At 37.8% G+C, this 23,071-nt stretch overlaps 1 protein-coding gene across 3 annotated transcripts; it reads left to right on the top strand.

The window, feature by feature from the left end:
• Positions 1 to 3,089: 3,089 nt before the first annotated feature.
• On the top strand, positions 3,090 to 22,980 carry PI4K2B (phosphatidylinositol 4-kinase type 2 beta). Of its 3 annotated transcripts, none has more exons than XM_065837128.2 (10): positions 3,090 to 3,490; positions 7,793 to 7,950; positions 11,987 to 12,187; positions 12,702 to 12,833; positions 13,517 to 13,670; positions 15,250 to 15,317; positions 15,818 to 15,917; positions 16,940 to 17,073; positions 18,671 to 18,730; positions 21,307 to 22,980. In XM_065837128.2, the coding sequence occupies exons 1-10, from the start codon at positions 3,214 to 3,216 to the stop codon at positions 21,478 to 21,480; spliced, it is 1,458 nt and encodes a 485-aa protein (XP_065693200.1). In that variant the 5' UTR covers positions 3,090 to 3,213; the 3' UTR covers positions 21,481 to 22,980. The 3 variants fall into 3 exon arrangements, with proteins under 3 accessions (XP_065693200.1, XP_071663473.1, XP_065693201.1); XM_071807372.1 differs by having other exon boundaries at positions 3,090 to 3,376; XM_065837129.2 differs by lacking the exon at positions 3,090 to 3,490 and adding an exon at positions 3,643 to 3,756.
• The last annotated feature ends 91 nt before the right edge of the window (positions 22,981 to 23,071 follow it).

The following is a 23,071-nucleotide window of genomic DNA, read 5'->3' on the forward strand; positions in this document are numbered from 1 at the left end:
GCGCAGCCAACGGGAGACTCCGGTCCCCGGGTGGAGCGCTGGGCCAGCCCCTGTTAGAGGTGCATTGGCTGCCCCGGGCCCATGCCTGCCTTTGCCCGGAGCCACCGCTGGGTGCTCCCGGTTTCCGCACTCGGGGTCGGCCCTCCGCAGCCAGCAAGGGGTCCCGCCGCGGCATTCCCCCCGTGAGGGGAAAAGGCCGCCAGAAACCAGGCTGCTTGTCTTTGAAGAACGCGTTGCTGCGCTGTTTCCCACCCCTCCGAAGTTTAGCATGAGGCTGCTGAGGACAGCCACGGAACTCCCCATGAGGTTCCTGTCAGGGCAACGGCCTGTGCTCCTCACAACGTTTCTGTGAGCGAAGGTGTCTGTGTGACTGTCTGCAGCAAATACCGGCAACCTGCTCACTTGGTGCAACTGCAGCCGGCCTACCTGCCAGCGCTGTGGAGACAATGCAAAGAGTTACATTACAGGTACAGAGACATGCTACTAGCAGAGATCTAATCTCTTGTCATTTCATGTTATTTGGGAAAATACAGTTATGCCAGTAGGAAATCTGGGACAGGCATTGCAGCTTTGCTGGGGCCTGCCAGTGAAACCTCAGCAAGCAGAAACTTACCTGGAGCACAGGAGCAACTTTGGGCACTTGGGCGCCTGCTCCCTCTGCTGTCCTTTGTGCTCAGGCAGCCATAGGGGCTGGCAGCGCCATTTGCCTTCTGAAAGGTTGAAAGAAGTGCATTAAGTACACAGTGTGTTTGTTCCAATGTTTAGTTTTAACCAGCCTGTACCTGGCCAACTGAATTTGTTTATGAAGTCTTATCTGGTTCTTCCGTTTTACTGTTTTAAGCTCAGGTGGCTGATGAACATAGTGACCATCCTGCTTCCATAGGTTTCATTAGCCTGATTAGGATCTTCCAGGCATTCTGACAGAGTAATCTTACACACTTATTTGAATTATTGGCTCAGACTCTAATTAACACAGTTTCTTAGTCCTTTTTGACAGAAAATAACTTTGCAAGTGGGATTGTCCTGCTTCTTAGTCCCCGTAGACCTGTTGTATCTGGACTGTTATGATGTGTCATGTTGCAGTTGCTTTAGAAATACTGAGTAGTTATTGATCTTGTTCTTTATTTTGAAGTATCACAAGAGGGCGCTCCCCTAAAGCTGTAAGTGCACGATTGTGCGTGTATTCCCCTTTCTTTCTGTTTTTTCCCCACTCCTTTGTTTCAGCATAGCGCTCAGACATATATTATAAACAGATGACCAAGTCTGCTCTATGGATTGGAAGGACAGAGACAAAGGTGCTACCATGAGGAAAATGACCCAATTTATTTGCATGATTTGTTAGTAATTTTAATCCAGGTGGCTGATTGAGAGTATTAGCTACTCAGAAGTAAAATTAATAGTTTGTTAATAACTATGATGGTGATGTGTATTTTATTTAATTATGAACTGTCTTAGTGTTTGAACTCTGCACTACCGAAAATTGAGGAAATATAAAGACTTTGTTAGATCAAGAGCTGTAAGCAAGCTACAGAATTCTCACTGCAGTAGAAGGGGAAAACTAACAGTTAACTGCCTTTAGACATACATTAACATTTGTTGATGAACCCCTAAACCAGAAGAAATAACTAGTTAATTACTTCTTGTTTAGTTTATTCAAGAGAACTTTCAAACTTTTTAGAAACCCATGGATGAACTGCTTGACAGAGCATTACTGAAACAGCCACAACTCATAACTAATGTAGCTGAAGGAAGATGCAGTCTTCCTTAATGATCTGCTGGGCAAAATGTCAGACTTCTCCTATTTTAGTCTGATCTTTTTGTTTACTTCACACAGGAATTAACATCGGTATAATTTTCTGTGCAGAAAATTGCATCCAGTTGCTGTAACCTTCATATATTTGTTAACTAGGCATAAAATAGTTATTCATCTGGAATTGCCTGGATCTGTTCACTATTAATAGAAAGGAATGGAATCAGAAATGCAAGCGTGAACAAATATCAAATGTTGCAGATATTAATAGTTACGTAAGTAAATGACACTCAACTTAGTTCCAAAGTCCAGTGCCGGACGGGTAACTTGAGACAAAACAAACATTTCAGTAAGCTATTATTTTGTTGGTAACCAAGGAAAGTAATTTTCTTTCTGCGATCCAGGTAATGTACAGAATGAGTCCTCATATCATGAATAATTGTGACAATAATGAATAATAAACATGTGCGATTACTTTTTTAGCTGAGAACCGATTTGCTTTCAGTATAATCCAGAATACCAGTTCTATACAAATACTTAATGCCTGTATCTTTCTCTCATATTTCACCAAAATCGCTGAGTGCTGCACTGAGGAAAACCCCTCTTCTCCAGGGAGGTGTGGAAGAAGGTGCCCATGCTGGTGGCTGGTGCAGCGTGTTGGGGCTGTCATTGTATTTTCTTTCTTCCATTTAATAATGTAAATATGGTTGTGGGGACATGGAAATCATGACAATATATTGTTTTCACTTATATTTTTTTTAGGCTTCCTTTTGGAAATGAGCGTGATGGTGTAGAGCAATGCCTTTCAAAGTACATGGAGGGAGAGCAGCTAGCTAGTGGGAAGTGGTGGTCAAGAGACAAGCCCGTTCCAGACACAGATACAAAGCAGCTTTCAGGGATATTTTCGTTAAACGACTAGCAGTTAAAATAGCGCAAGTATGGAGACCTGTAGCTGTGACTTCCCGCAGGAACGCTGAGCCGATCATGCCACTCTTCGGCGGTCTCACACCGGCTGCAGACAGACAGACAGCAGCTGACGGCAGCGGCGGGCGCTGCCCAGTAGCATTCCCCTCCCCCGGCTGACCCACCGCAGCCTTTCCACGGTACCAACTGCAATTCCCCGACTACCGTTTTGCCGTGAGGTATGAGTTCTTTACAAATTGATGTCCTGGCCCCGTGACTGGCCGCTAGCCCGGAGGAGACTCCGGAGCCCTGAGAGTCCGACGCCAGTTGCCGTCCCCGCCCAGGAGCAGCTTTGAAGTTTGCCCGCCCAGCAGGGGCCGCGGCCCCTTTAAGGCAGGTAGCAAGGGGCGCGGTGCCGGTGCGCGCATGCGCAGGGCCGTGACAGGGGGCGCGACCGCGGAACTGGCGCTAGCGGCCGGGAGCGCTATGGGCTGCGGCGGAGGGGCCTGAGCCTGCCGGGCTCGGTGGCACCTCTCCCCGCCCTCAGGCCGCGGCCGCCCATGGCCGAGCCGGGTGCCGAGGAGCCCGATGAGCGGCTGCTGCTCCTTGCGGAGCCGGCGCCACAGGGAGGGCCACCCTGGCGGGGGCCGCAAGCGGTGAAAGCCGCCCCCGGCGGGGCTGTGAGGCTGTGTGGGGAGCTCGAGGAGGAGGAGAAGGAGGAGGGTGAGGAGGACTCGGGGCCCGAGGGAGATGGAGAGGACGAGCCTCTCCTGCGGGCGTCGGGCCGCGGCCGCCGGGCGGGCGCCGCCTGGGACAAGGAGCCCCGCGCCGCCGCAGGTACGGGCCGAGGCCGCCGCCTCCCGCCGGGCTCGGCCGAACGCGGATGGAGCTGCGGGGCTTGCGCAGCGCGGCTCGGGGCAGGGCCGCTCGAGTGACTCCGCGGGTAGAGGGGACCCTGCCCTGTCCTGCCAGCGGGGCTGTGGCAATGCCTGTGGGGACTGAATGAGTTACGCGTGATGTGCCGTGCGCGGTGCCGCCTTGAGGTGTCCCTGGCTCATGGGGAGCTTGTTCTATGGACAGACGCAGCATCAGCGAGGGCGGAGGTGCGCGGCTCTTGCTCGACAAGCGGGCTCGATGACTAATAGTCTTTGAAGGGAAAGTGCTGCGAATGGCTCGAAATTCAAATGTTTGCTCTTTTTGTGCAGGACTGCACGAACTCATTTACATCCTTATGAGTGTCTCCACTGTTACTTCTTGTTCTCTGTCTTCTGTTTGTTGGGCTTTGCTTTCCTTATTTCTGTGACCCTTTTTTTATTTTGAAACTTTTTACTTCGTACATTTTACAGACTGTTCTGTGGAGGGACTGGCTGTTGCTGCTTCCTGAACATTTGGTGAACTCGTCTGACAAGTTTTCTATTTGTCTTGCCTGTTCCAGCAGTTGCTTGCTTGTGACCCTTATCTTTTCATCCTGTAAAAAAATTTTACTGTGTTCCTTCATCCAATAATCTGTTTGCTTCTTTGTACTATCGCATGTATTAAGAGTTTTAGATGTGGCCTCTTCTGTCATTTTTTTTGGTTTTCTTAAAAATTAGTCTGCTTTCCATGTTTTGAAATCCAGTCTCGAAGAGAGAAAGAAAATGTGATGTGAAAATTCAGAAATGCAAGAACTAGGTTCTGGATTTGAGAAGAAGCAGAAGTGTGGCCATAATCTAATTCTAAACATAAGAGCAGGATGATAAACTATAGAATATCTATTGCTTATTTTTTTCTTTAGACTTTCAAACTTTCTGATTCTGTGGAACTTTGTAGATAGATGTACATCTAGGATAGATTTGCTGATGGAAATCTGTGGAGTTCCATCACTTAATAGTGTTTGCTGTTGTAATTATAGCTTAGGATTTCTTGCCAGAGACTGGTAAAAATTTTTAATTTTGCAACAAAACCCCGATCAATTTGCAAAAAAAGTTATGCTAGTAACTTCTTTTAGCAGCCACAGAGAACTTTTGCTCTTGTACTATGTTTAAGGATAAGCAAAAAAAATCTTCTGTTTTAACCAACGATCCTGAGTGTAGACCAGGCCTGTAATGAGAACATGCCATTAAAATGTTAGTGTTCTCCTGTCTTGTTCCCAAAAGGGTTAAGATGTGTTAATATGACAGTACTTCTCGCAAAGTGTAGTAGTTAATGCTTCAGAGTGGAGATTAGAACTGTGGGTCTTGGACTACTGGGGCAAATAGGGTGGTGAATGCAGAATTCCTGGGATCTGCTCCAGGAGTGTGTAAGAAAATCTCAGAACTCTGATTGCAGCATCTCATCTCTTGCTTTTTTTTCCTTCTTCTTACCTTTTCTGTATGTCTAACACTTGAAGGTACAGAATTGTTTCATATGTCAGGTGGAACAAACATGCAATAGATGTTATTCATGCATGTTATTGCAACACGGAGAGTGTTTTCATAATGGATTTAAAGTCAGCATATGAGACTCTGTATAGAAAACATGAAATCAGTTCAAGGGACTACCTTTAATTATGTTAATGTTAAAATAGTTTAAAGCTAGTTTAGTATTGAAGGAGTTCATACATGTTACTCATGCAAAGTGTGTTTAGCTTATGTCATATTAACTTGATGGAAGAGTGGGTTGAGGTGTAGAGGTGGATGACAGCATTTGTATCTTCTTTGGTGTGTCCTCATCATTCAAATATAGCAGCTTCGCAGCCTTAGGCCTTGTCCAAATTAATTTGAGGAAAGTTATTGATAGTCAGACTGTATGTCTAAATCGTGGTCTCCTAAGTAGAAATCTAATAAGAAGAGTAGTTTTTAAGAGTGGCTGCAAGAAAAAAACTCCGTTAGTAATACTTGTGAGTTTAGAGATTGTACTGGGAGTAAGTTGTGACCATCATGTGCTTTCACAGTGGAAAACTTGACTAAAATAATTTTTGAAGAAACCAACTTGGAAGACTCTGCCACACTGAGCAAATACTAGCTTCAATTAAAATGGCTTGTTTTCATATGGAGAGTGTTAATAAACCAAAAGTAAGCTTCTTTAAAGTACCAGTTTCCTTGTCTTCAGCCTGTATGTTTTTGTACGGCCACATCACTGTGGTAACAGAAGGCTTTGTAGTAGCACAGTGGCAATAATGGACAAATCATAAGTTTTAAAAAACTTACTCCTTGAGCATACAGCATAATGTGGGGGGGGGTTAATTTTTTTTTTTTTTTAATTTGATTTTTAATCAAATATATTTTTCCTGCAGTTATCTGTTATGTTAGAAAGGACATGATCGAAGAATTTCCTCAAGACAGCGAGACTTCTTACATTTTAGATTCTGGAATGAATGCACAGAAATTAAAAGCTGACCACTGGGAAAGTTGTCTTCTGCATAGACAACTTCAATCCCTGTAACAGAAAGTTCATCTGTAGGTCCTTTTCACCTCAAATATTAATGTACACAGCAACTTAGTACAGATGCTGCATTTTTTTTGCTACCAGTATAATGCACAACCCTCATTCTGCTTTCACTGACAAAAATATCTGGTAGTCGCAACTCAGCTGTATGATGGGATGTTTCTCATGTAGAGATAGTTGAGGCTTGAATATGGAACAAGAAGCACTGATTCAAAGTGATTTTTTTTCCCATAAAAATAAGTGTATTGTGAGTTTTTGGTTTAGTTCCCTAACTAGGTACTTTGTGATGGAGAAATCTTAGAACCCTTTCCTTCTCTCTTGGTGGCTGACTATGAAATGCAATTTGCCGATTGTCCTTCATAGTCCCAATAAAAGTCTTAAAGTGTAGTTTACTGCAGAAGGATTGGCCAAGTAGTCTTACAGATTTTGGTCCAATGGGTTGTAGTTGCTGGTCTTTAATAATGAGCTGTTATTAGTTTTAAGGCTTCTCTTCCTGTTGCCAACTTATACTAAGGTTTTCCCATGTTTCATGCTTTTTCATTGTTCTTGTTTGGAAGCCATGTTATTTGTGAGTGGTTTATGCAAGGAAGTGCTAATGTTCTGGAAAACTTTGAAGAATGTCTTGTGCCACAAAAAAGTGTTCCAAAACACCAAGAGTGATTTTTTTATTGTTTATTTTTTTATTTACCTGTTCACAAACTATTTAGGAATATCTCTTCTGAATGGATTCTGTGTCAGTTGTCATTCCAAAAGAATATATGCATTTTATCATATGTTTTTTCAGGTGCTGAAATGGCAACAACGCAACTTTATCTGTGAATGTTTAATTTAGGATAATGTAGCTGTTTCTTAATACAAAAGTGAGCCCTAATGTACCAACCCATTAAAATGCACTCAGTAGGAATGTGGAATAATCCTAGCCTTAAAAGTAAGGTATAAAAATCTACAGTAGCAAAACTTGCGAAGAAATAGTTTGAAAAATTTTAAAGAGTAGTGGAAGTATTGAATTCTTGCAACTTCTTTTCTAGTTATCTGTCTAAAATATTTGCTTTTGTTATAGAGTTTGCATTAAAGTCTGCATAGAGCTGATCTTTTGGTTGGTATGTAAAGAAATTCAGCAAGTAGTGGATAGTGTTTCAACGTTGGAGTGGAGGTGACATGCAGTACTGCACTGGGTTTTTGGTGCCACTGGTTGCTGCTGCATGTCACAGGTTGTGAATGACATCGTTGAGTCTTAGCAGATAATTAACATGTTAGGGAGACTGTTAAATGAATGGTGTTATACTATTCTAACAGTGGGCATTGGACAGTTTACTTGCAGGTAGCTTTCTCTACAAAAGGACACAAATCTTAATAAAATTGTATGTAAAATCTTTAGCATTTTTTTTTTACAGATACAGTTTTGAAGGTGTTTTTTTTTGTTTTTTTTTTTTTTTTTATAGACTTCCTTATGTAAATGAAAGTAAGTTTAAAATCCTTGAAAAGTGTAAACACTTTGCAGTGGTAGTTTCAAATTAGTCATTGCAGATCAGGCTCATTTACTCTAAACAAAAGGTTGATTTGACATGGTTAAATCAGTGGGAAAACTTGCACTGCTTTAATGGACCAGGTTTTTCAGCCTGCTGTTGAATAAGCATTAGAAGCAAAGGCTGTTTAGCTATTCAGCATGTTTACTTATGTTGTTAATTTGTAGTACAAATCACACTTAGGATTGCTTGTTTTCTTATTTTTCAGGGCATGCTGGACATACTGCTGATATGAATACATTTTTAGATGATCCAGAATTTGCAGAAATTATTCTGAGAGCAGAACAAGCTATAGAGTGTGGAGTTTTTCCAGAAAGAATCTCTCAAGGATCCAGTGGAAGTTATTTTGCCAAGGATCCAAAAGGGGTGAGCATGTTACTGCAAAGTCAGAGACACTGTCAGCAATGAGTTCAAAATGGAAATTTAAACATTCTATTTTAGTGGAAATTCGTTTAAATAAGTTGTTTATTATTTAATGGTACGCCAAAATCTATGTTGGAAAAATGAACACAAGTAATATTTAGGTTTCTAATTATGTCTTGCAGCATAAGCTAAGTACAAGGTGACTATTATTTCTCTGTTGCAGTTTTAACATGTTTTGAATGATCTGCACCAAAGAAATATGGAGAAAATTAGAGGGCCTCTTTAACATCTGAAAATAATTCAGGAATTCCATTATGCAGGGTCTAACATTTTGTTCTTTCTATGTTTTAATTGATTTTGACGTAACTGAGCTTTTGATTTGGGTACTGTTTAGGTTTCTTTAACCAAACGGCCTATATTTTTATCTCTTTTCATGTTAGAGAGCCTTTTATTTAGGTCATGTCTCCTTCTTCCTCTGTAGTAAACTCAGTAGTTTACTTCTTTGTAGGTTTTCAGCTTGTATGCTTATATATACATATTCCAACTTTATATTGTTTTTAAAGAGGTATTTTAAATTAGGATTATATCTTATTTAAAATGCGACAGGAAAAAAAAATCTGAGTAAGTAACCAAATACTGGTTTAAATCAATATTTTTTCCAAAATGCAGTGCATGACATGTCTAAAGAGTTTTCTACAGTGTTATGCTAAAATGCTTTAAAACTGGTTAAGTGGGTTTTTTTGGTGTTTTTCTTAATGATATGCAATTGATATATTTTATTTTTAGAAAGTTAGTTAGGAGAGAAAATACATAATTCATAATACTTGTGGATTTCCATATGTGTGAATCTGTTTTGTCTGAAGACTCTCCAGACTGATTTTGCAGTTTTCTGGTTACCAGCAATTGCCTGAGACACTCACTGTGCCCTGAAGCTAATGAGAGAGCACTTACACATAATTTCTGTAACCATAGTATTTTGGACAGAGCACCTTATTTCCTTGTTTCTTATGTGGTGATTTTCTTGTCAGTTTCATTTCTGTTTTGCTGTGAAGTGTTGTTGTTAGTTTTGTTCCTAGTAAAGCTCCTAGTAGTGACTTGTCCTCATTCTTCATGCAGGTCATTGATTTGAATGTAAGTATTTAGGAGAAACGAAGACTAAAAAAAAACAATATTTTATGTGGGCCAGTAAAACTTCATTGCAAAATGTGAAAGTGTTTGCTAACATGGGACTGTGTGAATACTGAGATCCTAGCTAACTTTCAGTTTTGCTTAGTTTTTGCACTAAATTCAGGGCTTATCTAAATTCATTGTCCATATGAAAGGTCTGATAAAACTTTTTGTCAGTAGTGCAACTCTCATTTATAGAATGGATTTCTAATCCTGTTTGACAGAGTGTTGCATCATTGTGCTTCAGACCAGTTTTGTGACTCACTTTCTCCTGTTCTTCTTGAGTAACCTCCTCTTATGCTGGGAAAGAGATTACTAAAGACATGCTGAGCCTTCTTACGGGTCAGCATCTGAAGTGTTTACCCACACTAATACAAAGTTACAGGTAAAATAATCTGTTGCCATTAGGTCACCTCATTAACTGATTTGGGTCTATCAGAAGGATAAGACTAAAATTGCCTAATTAAAATTAGTTTTTTGCATTTATTGACATAGTTGTATACTGATATGAAGCAGTTCAGGACTTAAGCAGCACTAACTGCTAAAGTGTTGAATATTTCTGTGTTGCTCACTGTGTGACCAATAAAATAGAAGACATAATGTCTGTTAGAAACTGTTCTGCAACATGTTTTTGATGATTCAGCTATTGGCTAACTGGTAATGCTAATGAAATCAGTCTAGAAATTAATTTTGACTTGCAAAATTAGGACTGGCCTTGGTAGGCTGTGTACATATTGAACTTTCTGATTCTACTCTGGTCCTCAACAGCAGTGGCTCTGTGAAATTTAGTAAGGCTCTCACTTCAGTGAAACCTTGAAAACCATATCTAAATTTGATAATATAGCACAGTACGGTCCTGGCAAGAAATGGAATGAGCTCTGTTCCTTTTTAAAATGGGCAGTTTGTAGGAAGTATTATCCAAAGAGTGATTTGGAAAACAGATAATTAATGGCTTGGTATATACAGCCAAGTACAGCACTGCGTTTCTGGGAAATGGAAAGCTGCTAGCTTTGTTTTGAGCAGGTAGATACCTGTGATTCAACAGGAAAAAATTGAATAACTTTTTAACAATTCTAACTCTAACATTAGAATTTTGACTAAACTGGTATAGCAAGTAAATTCTGTTTCCAAAGAGTTGTGATTAAAAAAAGTATTCAAAGAACATTGTGGCCTTTCACATTCTATAGACTATTTATTGAGAGTGTAGCCCATTTTGTAGGTCTAAATTGAATTGTCTGTGCAGTTGCATAGAACTTGCTCATGGTTTTGAATGTAACCTTAGAATCACAGATAACAGTATAACAAAAACAAGATAATTTTTGTCAGTTTGTTTCCTGCCCCTGTTGATAAAAAATTTTTTTAATAAGATGAATGCAAATAATGGTATTTTGTAAATTTCTCCTGGTAGTTGAGGGGAATGAATCCAAATAGATGGACAAGACCAGTGGTGCTACTAATGCCTGGTGGCTTGTGTAACCTATTTACAAACTGAATGAAATAAGTTCTCTGTGGTTAGCTTGTCTTGGACAAAGCATGATTGTCATGGACAGTCTTGGACTAGTTGGATTTTCTTGGACAAAGTGGGTGAAAATTCCCTAGAATCTAGAACAACTAGTCAAGTCCTCTCCCTAATGTGGCTGGATTAGGAGTCACTGCAGCAGAGTGCCGGTCTCTGGTTGCCAGCAAACTTCTCCTGACTGAAGAGTGGGAATCAGCTACGAGTGCTGGTGCAGCAACAGGCAGTGTTTAGCTTATTGAGATATTCACATTTTTGGATGATATTCAGGAGAGTACTAATATGTGAAAACATTCCTTAAACAGTTCTTAAATATTTATTAGATAAGGATTTTATTTGCTTACCATGTGAGCAGGAATGAAGATGCAGCATTTCTGCAGCGTTTCAGTTGAGCTAGAGAAGAGTCATTACATGGACTTTATGTACTGGGCTGAAGTTTATCACAGACAATTAGAAGGTTATATATTTTATATGGTAATAAACTTGTGGTTTGAGGTTAACAATTATAGAATCACATGTAGGAGGCACCTTGAGAAATTACCTATTGAACGCCTGTGTTGTGGAGCAGGTTTGCAGTTCATTGTGCCCTATTTTCTCTTATACTAAACAATCCATGTTCATGGAGTCTTTCATTATTCACATTTTTTTGGGTGTTCTCATAGTTTTTTCAGCCTTCTCCAGTTTAACAGATTTCTTGAAGCATAGTGTCCAAAACTGGACAAAGTACTCTGGGTAATTTTGAACTCCAGTTCATGTCTCCAGTGTCAGTGGTGGCTGACAGTGTGAACCAGTGTCAGCTCTGAGTTGAGGAATCTACAGCAGTGGTAAACGACACCACTCTTTGGAATTGCAAAGCCAAGAACGTTTAGATCCAATCTAATTTAAAGCAGTAAATAAAATACATATAAAAGAGAAAAGGTAACATTTGATTATTAGCATTCTGTGCGTTTGTCACTTTTCTGGAACTATTATGTCTCTGTCTGAACTATCTTGTCAATGAGTTAATTGGTGGGCTGAAAATTATTTTTAAACTACTTTTAAATCCCCATTTTTTAAAACTTAGGATATAAAAAGGTGTATATTCTAAAATGTGGTCCTTTAATTTTGATGACTAGTAAATGTTTTGATTTTTCTCATATGAAAGGCGTCTTTGGAATTTGTACTACTTCTGTAGAAGCAGTTCATGATTAATTTATTTGGAATACCATTTTGTTAGTTTTATTTCATAGCCTAAAAAAAGCAACTGTAAAATGCATTGTGCAATATCTAAGCAAAGTGCTAAAATAACTTATTTTCAAAATAATTCTAATATTTTGCAACTAAAAGCATTCATACTTTAATTTTATGTTATTGTAGAAAATTATCGGAGTGTTCAAACCAAAATCTGAAGAGCCTTATGGACATCTAAATCCAAAATGGACCAAATATTTTCACAAAGTTTGTTGTCCTTGCTGCTTTGGCAGAGGCTGCCTCGTTCCAAATCAGGGATACCTCTCTGAAGCTGGTGCCTATCTTGTGGATGACAAGCTGGGGCTGGGAGTTGTACCTAAAACTAAGGTAAAAGTTAAAATACATAAATTATTAAATGCAAAAAAATATATAGTGATAGATTTGTCAGTCTCTGGATTGTAGTTGTGGACACATCCTTGTATATCATGCATTATCCCAAGTCATTTATAAACTACTGCAAGTTGAAAGGCACCATGGTTTGGTGTAGGAATAGTGGCTGTTATTTTTGTTTAAAGGGAAAGTTTGTGACCTGAATTGAATCTTTTCTTTGGAAACACTTGAGTTTTTTTGCATTTTCTAACACTTTTCTGCCTTATATTCTGGTGAGATGCATCAACATTGCAAAAAGCAGCATATAAAGATTCCCACTTAGAAGTCTTTTACCACTTTTTTGTTTGAGATACATAAAATAGCAAATATTCACCTTTGCATATAAAATTTGCCTGTTGGAAATGTCTGTTTCGTTTTTGCTTTTTTGACAACTAAGCATAAAATTTACTGTGAATTTATAATTGAATTAATAAGGAATTATAAGCTGTGTTTTTAACTTTCATATTTTAAGGTTGTCTGGCTTGTCAGTGAGACTTTTAATTACAGTGCAATAGATCGTGCAAAGTCAAGAGGAAAAAAATACGCTTTAGAGAAAGTGCCAAAAGTTGCTAAAAAATTTAATCGAATTGGACTACCTCCTAAGGTAAGATGAAAAATAAGTAGTTTGTGCATTTCTTGATTGTTAAACAAAAGTTTGAGTAAAAAAAAAGGTGACTTCAACAGTAGAATCTTGTTGCATCTCTGAGTGACTGAAGTTTGATACATATGACTGTTTTTACGCAAAATCTATCCGCTCTGTTACATCATTCCTTCATTTGAACTACTTTAATAATCTTGCCACTTCCTGTATCAGTCTTCAGTGTAGCTTCCTGTTGGAGGAGTAATGTTAAAATGTGGAATGTCTCCTTTTTAATTTCTGCACTGCTCAGTACGTTTCCCTTCAGTGTCATGTTTTTATATTTTCTGTTTCTCCCCTGCAATTTATCTAGTTCTCTCATTTTTCTCAAATATTTTTTTCTTCCTTCTCTTGTTTTTATTATTCTTTTATGTATCCTATTGCTGTGTTCATTCTACCTTCCTTTCATCCTGTGTGCAGTCCTCCACTGACTAAAACCTCAAGTGTTTCTTGCCTAATGAGCCTTACTGTATCCCCAAAATATCATCATGGTGATAGGAATGGAAGGGAAACCACTTAGTAATCTTCTAGTCTCTTACTTCCTGTGTTCTGAACTTTAAAAGGATAGAATCAATATTTCTGCTGTTGTAAAGATTAGTTGTGTGACCTGCCCAAGTGCATTTACCAAATGCAGTTTATTGCTGTTGCAGGTTGGCTCCTTCCAGCTGTTTGTTGAAGGATATAAGGAAGCTGACTACTGGCTCAGGAAGTTTGAAACTGATCCTTTACCTGAGAACACAAGGAAAGAATTTCAATCACAGTTTGAAAGATTGGTTATCTTGGATTATGTCATCAGAAATACAGGTATTCGTTAGTGTCTCTTGGTATCTGTCTACTTTTGTGAAGCAGGAATGGTAAGCAATGCTGGTGGAAAGCTGCTGCTAAAGACTTTTAATGCATATTTCAGATGCTTTTCTAACAATTGAAGGCTAGAATATTACATTTTAAACTTAAAAAAATCTACTTTGGATTCAAACTTTAAATATTGCAATATGACAAAATCCACACAACGCTTTTTCAGCTGTTCATATTTTTAGGCAATGTAAGAATTCAAGAACAAATCCTTTCATTATGCTTTAATTCTGTCAGTAGGCTATTAACTGTCTGTTTCCCCTGTTTGGGATAATGGGTGGTGGGGCTGCAGGAACTATAAGAAAAGCCGTGACTGCGGTTTCTTTTATGCAAGGCTGGAGCCATAAAAGCACAGTTTTGCATCAGTGCAAAATAGTTCATATCCACTGTGACTAGGCACTGCAGTACAACTGTGATGGATATCTCTCAGTTCTCCTGCATTTCTGCTTATTTCACTCAGAAGCCATGTAAGTGATTTATCTAACTATGTGAGTGATTTATTTCCTTCAAGAATCCAAAGGCGGTTTTATATTTTAAATATTTCTTTTGCTGCTTTTGTCCAAGTTGGACATTTTTAAGCTTCTTCAGACATACCAGCTCTAGTTCATTTTCCTTTTCTTAAATTCACTTATTAGAAAGGAATTAAGCTGAAAATAAGTCACTCTAACCTGTGGCTTTTTAGGAGAAAACTAAAATAGGAAAATTTTGTAAGAATGTAATACTTTCTACCTGCTGCTGTGGTCTGTCAGCCTTGTCAAATAGATCCCAGTGTTTCCAAACAATTAATGTGTCTTGTGACACTCTTAACATGGTAAGGAAAACGCTCAAAATGTAAAATCTCATGACATGGATGATTTTACCTTCATCTAAGATATGTAATCATGATAGAACATGAAAATCTTCTGATGGTTGTTTAACTGAACTTAAGGGAACACCTTAAGATGATAGAAGCACCTACAAATCCATGTAATCTTCCTGTATCTGAAAGACCTTGTCCAACCCCTCAGCATCTCCATTTTGTCTGAATGGTGCAGACATTTTCAGCTTCTGATTTTCCCCCCTTCACCACCTTTGAGGCATCTGTTTTCTCCATGTAATCAAACATCCGACTATCTATAGATTTGGAGGGCCTCTCCTTTTTCCCATCAGCATTAGAACAAGCTTAAAATTAAGTCATTGTGGCTGCTGCTGCTGTGACAGTCTTTTCCCCAGGAGAAGTACAAGTACAGCCAATTTTTCTGCATAAAATGGATGAAAGTAGTTTCTCTTGGCTTTCTTGATATTTTATCTTGATATTCGGCCAGTACATACCTAAGAACACTTTGGTAAATTTTTGGTCTTTCCAGTAAATCAGTTGCCTCAAACATTTCACTAACGCTAAAACGTGTATTGTGATTGGAAAAAAATTTTTGAACAGTTTCCCCGACTCCTTTGGTAAATTCTCAATTTACAATATTAGTCATTGCATATCACTTTAGATTATTACTTCTTTCTAAATGACATGTTGTGACATGCATTTTCCTGTTTAAAGACAGAGGTAATGATAACTGGTTAGTCAGGTATGAAAAACAAGATGATGGACTTGATCTGTCAGATAAGGTAAGAAAATTGTACTCTGAAACTTATGTTCTTTAAATTGTTTAGTTTTACAGCTTGGTCTTGCAGAGGATTAAGTGCATGGCTTTAATCCTGGTGCATGGTTGCAAGAAATGTGGTAACTGCAAGTTATTCTAGGCGAAACGAATGGAAAATCTGTTTGGATTAGACTAGTCTGGATAGAACAGTGCTAGAAGTTGTTATTGTTCTGCATTTTCTCTATACTAGCTTGGGCTGTAATAAGGATTAAAACTGCCCATTGTTGCTCAAGCACACTTCTTCAGCTGTTTAGGTGCTCTGCTTAGCTTGTATTTGTGGGAAGGGCTCTATTTTAATGGTGGCAGAGTAAGAATTATATGTGCTACAGTTTATTTGGATACTCCTTTATATTGTTTGATTTTAAGCAGTGAAGTTAAAAGTATATTATTTAGTATTTTTAATGTATTTCACTATTTTTTGTAAGTACATATATATAACTTATTTTTGAAATATTCCTTCTTTAGGATGGCCAGTGGACTATAACTAAAGAATCTACTATTAAAGTTGCTGCAATTGACAATGGTTTAGCATTTCCTTTTAAGCATCCTGATGAGTGGAGGGCGTGTAAGTATTGCATTTTTCAATCCTCTTCCTTTTGGGAGAGTAGCTTCTAAATAAGTATTTTTTTATTCGGGATGCAGTAGGAAACTAAGAAACCATCACTGTAGTTATGTATTGACTTTTTAAATAACATACACTTCAGAAAGTTAACAACAAATGCCATTTTTACAGTGGCATATGTGACTTAGGCCTTGTTCATTTTTTTTTACCCTTATACCTTTAAACAGTTTTAATACATGCATATTTACAAACATATTACTGTATGCAAGCAGACTGATGGTGAAATTGGAAAAACTCAGCAACATGTTTCTCATATGTGTTTGCATCAGGACTGTAGTGGAAAATTACGTGAGTGCAAGGATATGCAAGTTGTCTCTTACGGCCAAATTTCTATTTTAAAACAAAGGGTAGTGTTGTAGGTGAAGAAGCAGAGAAGTTACATGTTATTTTTACTTGTTCTCAGTTTCTGCAACTGATACTGTTTGGTGGTGTTTAACTTACAAAATTTCTTGAGAAAGCTGTTTAATAGCAATTATGTGAAAAGTTAAGAATGTTTTTCTCAGCATGCTTAGAAGAAGGCATTTTAATAAACTAAAGATTCCATTAGAGAATAGTAGCTACTTTTTTTGTTAATTTTTCAGTATCAGTCAAACATATGAAAGATTTCTGTTTGATTGTGGGCATTATTTTACTCCAAAAGAAATTGCATTACTAAACTAGGAAAGGCCTCTACTATTGCTTACGGTATTTAATGTGTGTATATATACCTTTTTTAGTTATTGCTTCAACTAAATATTTACTACTTAAAATATATTTTCACTGTTTGGGGGAAAAAAAAAGCTAAATAGCTGTAAAGCGGCTTTTCTAACTGTAGCCAGAAGAGGTACATGAGGTAATAATGTTGTGAAGAATGGTGTGTTACTGAGAACTTTCAGTAGGCAGCAGAGTACTGTATCAGTGGTAAGCACTTGAGAATTTAAATTTGCTTTTTCTTAATCAACAAATGTTCTGTTTTTCTGCATTAGATCCCTTTCACTGGGCTTGGCTGCCTCAAGCAAAGGTTCCTTTCTCTCAGGAGACCAGAGACTTAGTTCTTCCTCGCATTTCTGATATGAACTTCGTACAGGATCTTTGTGAAGATCTTTATGAACTATTTAAGGTCAATGAAGGGCTTCTTTGAATTTAGCATTGTTGAAATATTAATAGCTTATAGCCATAATGGAACAGTTAGATTATTTTTCTTTTTATGAATTTAACTTCTGTATATTATACTGTGCTATTTTAGCTTTAACAATGAGGCGGTAGGAAGGGTTTATGTAATTAAGAGGAAACTGTGTCAGTAGCGTGGCTAATTGATAATAATCAGCTCATCTGAAAACATAATACATTTTATCTGTTTCACATAATCAGTTAAAGCTACTTAACTTTTCTAGCACAATTTTATGTAAAACTCTATTTACCATACCTGTGTGGTATGTATCCACATAAGATAAACTGTAGCAACCTGAGGAAATAACGTATTTAATGTAACTTAAAGTACCTGCATACTTTTCATATACTTGATTTTACATAACTATATTGTGTGAAGTTGGTGCTGAAATATTATTCCTGTTTAAAGAAAGTCAAACTTCTTTTAAAGATGCTAAAACTGTGCTACAATAGACATGTGAAGGAGTATCCTAAACATTCAGTAAAAATTGTGTCAGATGTTCAAGTGGAATAATCCAAATGATCAGGATGGAAAGAAATGGAAAGTTCAAACTTTTAGTGAAAATGCAGCTGTAATGTCAAAACTAGATGCTGGAACACATCTGCAATATTTGCATCCTTGACTCAGTTGTATTCAAAGTGACTCTGGGTTTTCTCTTAAACCCAGTGGAATCTGAAGTATTTAATAACCCTGAAGGAGAAAGTATTCTTTTGCCAGAGTAAAGGTGAGAGGCAGAGTGGTGTAACATTATGTGATGGGCTTAATTTTACCTACCAATGCCCTAAAGTGGTATCCACTGGTATATTTTACTTTTTACTTATCCTTTGTTTTAGCATATGTAAACTTGCTGCAATAAGTCGACCTTTTTGTGGGTTATACTATGACACCGGTGAGGCTGCACCTTGAATCCTGTGTTCAGTTTTTGGCCCCTCACTGCAAGAAAGACATTTTGGTGCTGGAGCAAATTCAGAGAAGGGCAATGAAGCTGTTGAGGGGTCTGGAGCACAAGTCTGAGGAGCAGCTCAGGGAACTGGGGCTGTTTAGCCTGGAGAAAGGGAGGCTGAGGGGAGTCCTTATCGCTGTCTACAACTACCTGAAAGGAGGTTGTAGTGATGTTGTAGTTGTACTCTTCTCCCAAGTAGCAAGTGATAGGACAAGAGGAAATGGTCTCAAGTTGCACCAGGAGAGATTCAGATTGGATATTAGGAAAAATTTCTTCCTGGAAAAGCTTGTCAGGCATTGGCACAGGCTGCCCAGGGAAGTGGTTGAGTCACCATCCCTGGAGGTGTTTAAAAAACACATAGATGTGGTGATGTGGTGCTTGGGGACAAGGTTTAGTGGTAGACTTGTCAGTACTAGGTTAATGGTTGGATTTTATGATCTTAAGGTCTTTTCCAACCAGAATTATTCTATGATTCTATTTGAAGCTTCCAAAAAAATTATTGTATGTAAATATGTGTTATAGAATTGAAGAATTTGTTTACTAAATATATAGCTAAAAATAAATGGGTCATTTCCTATAGTAACTGTTTTTTCTTTACTAAAGACTGATAAAGGATTTGACAAGGCTACTTTTGAAAACCAAATGTCTGTAATGAGGGGGCAGGTAAGACTGCTTTTTGATTTTTGTTTTTATTTTATTTTTTAAAAAATATATTTAATTTGTCATCACTTCTCAGCTGTGTTTTAGAGCTACAAAAACTGACTCCTATTGAATTGAAAGACTTGAAGGTATTTTCATCGGAGAAAACTAAATGTCTTTCTAGAGTTTGTTCTTGTTTGCATATAGATGAGACAGCAGAAAGTCTGTACTGATTTTTTTAAAAATTTTATTTTTAAAGAAGATGATTTTATTAAATAATGTAATTGAGTTTTATTGTTTTTGTGGGAGATAGGGCAGGACTTAACTGTGTATTCTTAGAAGGTATTTTAAAAACGAAACACTGGAGAAGGGTCATAAATTTGAATGGAAAATTTGGGTAATTATGTTATTAAAATAAATATGACTTTATTTTGGGGTGCTAACTTGATTGAAATACCTCTCACAAGAAAGCAATATTAGGTAATAAAATTTCTTCATCCTAGCAAATGTCAGAACCATACTTGGAACCAATCCAGCTGTTGTTGGATTAGAAATTTGATGATAATTAAGTTGGTTTTGGTTTTTGTTTTTTTTTGACACTGAAACAAGAGATGAGAAGAGTTGCTACATATTTCTGTTTTAAAATGTAAGACTGATGTGATGCACTGGAAAAGAAGCTTTAGCTAAGAAAAAAAAAAATAGTTCGTTGTAGGCATAAGATAGTGATTTGTGAAAACGCAAGGAAATTGGACTAGATAAATTAATAGTCCTGTTTACCCTGAAATTATTGAAACTGACTTCTGTGTTCATAAATTCAACATGGATTGTTTAAAGCCAGATACTCAAAATTCCTTGAGTGGCTTAATGCAACCTTTCTCTGTAGAGTTTCCTGTATCAAGAATTACCTTGCCCAAGAGTGCAGCTCTGCTTAGTCAAACATGATCCCAGTTCACAGTGGCAATGTGTGATGGCTACAAGCCAGCAAACCTTACTTATCCAATTGAATTATAGGAGTTATTTCTGAGGAGTTCGTGCAGTCAGTGGAAAGCCACTTCTGAAGTGTTCATGCATCTCAAACCATCTTAAGTATTTTTTTTTGCGATGAGACGATTGGCTGCGGGAAATCTGTTATTTAACAAAAAAACTTACGGGAAAACCCTGATCCGCATAATTGACAGAGATCTAACTAAGATTTTAGAAATTATTTTCCCACCATAAAGGTTGCATCTGGAACCTTTTCACACCCTTTTGCTGAGGTGGATTTCAGCAGAGGTTTTTGGGGGTTGTGTGTTGTGTTGTTTTTTATTAATTAATTATCATTATTATTATAATCAACATGTTGTTGTTGTTCTCTAACTGTCTAGCAGTACAGGAGTGTGTTTCACTGCATGAGATGTCAGGCTTTCCAGCATGGAGTTAGGGAAGAAATGCAGATAATGAGTTATTTATTCTTGGATGTGATTTGAAATATGTCAGGAAATTGTGCCTTTTAGCACTGATTTTTGGACTTGCTTTTGGTGTAAAACCAAAGCATGTTACAAGGACATTATAGGAAAGTTACATAACTAGAACACATGATAATGGATTCATTCAGTTAAGACGAATTTGCAGGATAGCCAAAATGAAGAATCAAGTTGACAAATAGGCTGAAGAGAAATATATCTTGCATGTAAGGAGTGAGATCTTGAAATCTAAGGTACCAAAAGTAGTGAGAAGCACACTTTTGTGAAATGGGGGGGGAGGGGGAGGAAATATTGGAAAGGGTTTCAAACCCGAGATAAACAGTTCTTTCAAGAACATAGAGAATAAGCAACCAGGTAAAAGATATCTACAAGGATTGCCTTAGAACTTAGAAAAGGTAAATGTGAGGAGGAGTTGCCAGAAGGTCCAGGTTGTGGTAAATGATGCGAAAGATGTGATCAGTCAGGGTTCTTCAGCCATGAAAGTGCAGAATGAGCAGGGAATCAGTAAGTCACACAAGGAAGAAAGGGGCACTGTGCAGGAAAAAAAGGGTCTGATATTAAGGATAATGCAAATGTGTTACCAGAACTAGGCTGAATACTTGCCTCAATTCTCAGCAGTATAACATTGAACAAGGAGTAAATTATCAGGGCAGTTAATAAGCAGTGAGGTTTTGGAAGGAAGATAACAAATTCCTGGGAGCTGAGGGTTTAGCTGGGTTTGGTGTGGGTTAATAGTATGGCTTTATATCTTCTGATACAAAAGTAACTTTTAGCAAAACTCCTGGTATGTTAAATAGGTGTTGATTGCTTTATTGCAGGTTCTTTCATTAAAGGTGCAATGCTTTTAAGAGATGTGGTAAATTTAAAATGCTCTTAGATTTTGATCTCTAACACTTTCTGAAAATTTGGAGAGAATTGCATGAAATATTCAAGAAAATAATAAAAGGGTAGTAAGATAGCAGTAGGATATCATAATGATACCAAGTAAGTAAAATATTTCCACTTGCAGTAGAGCATCTTTTAAAGATAATTTACTTGGCAGCACAGTCCTCTACAGAGTTGATTCAAGTGTGGCATCTGAATTTATAAGCCTGTTAGCCACAGTTTCATTAACTTTCCCTGCTTTTACTGTTTTAGATACTAAACCTTACTCAGGCATTGAAGGATGAAAAAAGTCCCATTCAGCTTGTCCAGATGCCACGTGTGATTGTGGAGCGAAGCAGCACTGGAAGTCAGGGCCGAATTGTTCATCTGAGCAATGCGTTCACTCAGACCTTTCACAGCAGGAAGCCTTTCTTTTCCTCCTGGTAGCAACAAAAATGGGTGGGAAGAGTAAGTTTTTCTTAACTTGAGAAAGCTACTTCTGTGTAAAGGCCCTGCAATAACGTACTTCTGCTGTATACCAAGAGCTCTGACTGCTGACACCTCAGAACTCAGAATTCTAAAGACTTAAGAAATGTATTTTGAATGTAATAGAAGTTTACAATTTTTGTGTCAAAATTGTGCATTCTTATGTCAGGGAATGAGAAGAACTTGTCCATATTGTATTTTTATAGCCTAGATTAATGTATTCTGAATAATATTCTGAATAAGGGAAGATACGCAGTTTGCTGAGAAACTACTTTTGAATACAACAGGAATTTTTTTAATATAAATGTGAGAACCTATATGCTATCAATTTCTTTTCATATGGTCTTTAAAAAAGAAGTGCAGAATGTTAGCTTTCGTTGTGAACATGCTTTTCCTTGGAATTTCTTCCTGATAATTTTAAGCTGTTTATAGATTTTCTTAGGCTAGTTACTTGAAAAGTCATGCACTAAAAAAAAAAATATAAACATCAATTAAATAAATAGAAAATCAGTCTATCCTTGACGAACAAGAAAGGGAGATGGGATGAAATGCTCCAAGTAGGTTTGGGGTTTTTTTTTGCACGTGGGGACCAAAAATAGTTAAATAGTTGAATTACAGCAAAATTCAACCTGAATAAGTACACGCAGTTCCTACTGTGACAAAATAAGCTGAGTGTACATCTCAGAGGTTGAAATTTCACCTGTAGCTTTAGAACTTGTGTATTTGAGCACATGTATGGAAAATTGTGATATTTCTTTATAGATCCATCACAGATGAAAGTGGCACCATGTTGTTACAGGTTTGTTTTGCCATATGTGTAAATGTGTTCATCGGTGCTCCCCAAGGTGGTTCTGCACTACTGACAACAGGAGCACTGATGTGTTCATCACAAAGCCAGTCTACCTTCTAAATTTCTATCTAAACACAGCGTTCTTTTTAGACCAGAAAAAAAAAGACGGTAATATGTAGAGCACAGAGACTTGTTAGCGTGTCCTTAGTGATGTCCTGCTCATCTACCAGTCACATTTATGTTTAAGTTACATGGTTTAAGACTTAATGGTTATGTTCCTAGATCTGTGGCTTATGCAACACGGTAAATATTTTTCTTTAGTAATTTTCTGGACAGTTAAGACTGGGAGTGGGAGAAAAATTGCTGCTTTTATGAAACTTTCAGTATTTCGGACATTGCTGTATTTTGTAATTCTAAGCAATACTGTTGAACTCAAAAATAATAAAGTGCTTGTATTTTGTATAATTTTGAGTGGATGTAAATATTAATGTAGCATGTCAACATTTCACATGATTAACTGAAATGTTTAAGCCTTAAATGTAGAACTCGCTGTATGGTGGGGTTCAAAATAAGATTGAAATCCTTTATAAAATTTCCTTAATTGTTTTTACCCAAACAGTTTGTACCAGACATGCCTACTAAAGAAAATAAATGACATCGTTTAAAAGGCACGGGTCTCGTGTGTTCTGCAGTAACTAGACCCCAATTTGGGTTCGTTTCACCCGCGTCGCTACACCTGCTCCCTTCTCCCTTGGCGGTGGG

Source organism: Patagioenas fasciata, chromosome 4 (genome assembly GCF_037038585.1).
Source record: "Patagioenas fasciata isolate bPatFas1 chromosome 4, bPatFas1.hap1, whole genome shotgun sequence".
Taxonomy (NCBI): Eukaryota; Metazoa; Chordata; class Aves; order Columbiformes; family Columbidae; genus Patagioenas; species Patagioenas fasciata.

What these genes read in the sequence shown, in the direction of transcription:
- PI4K2B (XM_065837128.2), top strand. Translation starts at nt 3,214, where the DNA reads ATGGCCGAGCCGGGTGCCGAGGAGCCCGATGAGCGGCTGCTGCTCCTT. An exon ending in GGAGCCCCGCGCCGCCGCAG is followed by an intron (nt 3,491 to 7,792) that starts GTACGGGCCGAG and finishes CTTATTTTTCAG; the next exon opens with GGCATGCTGGACATACTGCT. An exon ending in TGTCTGTAATGAGGGGGCAG is followed by an intron (nt 18,731 to 21,306) that starts GTAAGACTGCTT and finishes TTACTGTTTTAG; the next exon opens with ATACTAAACCTTACTCAGGC.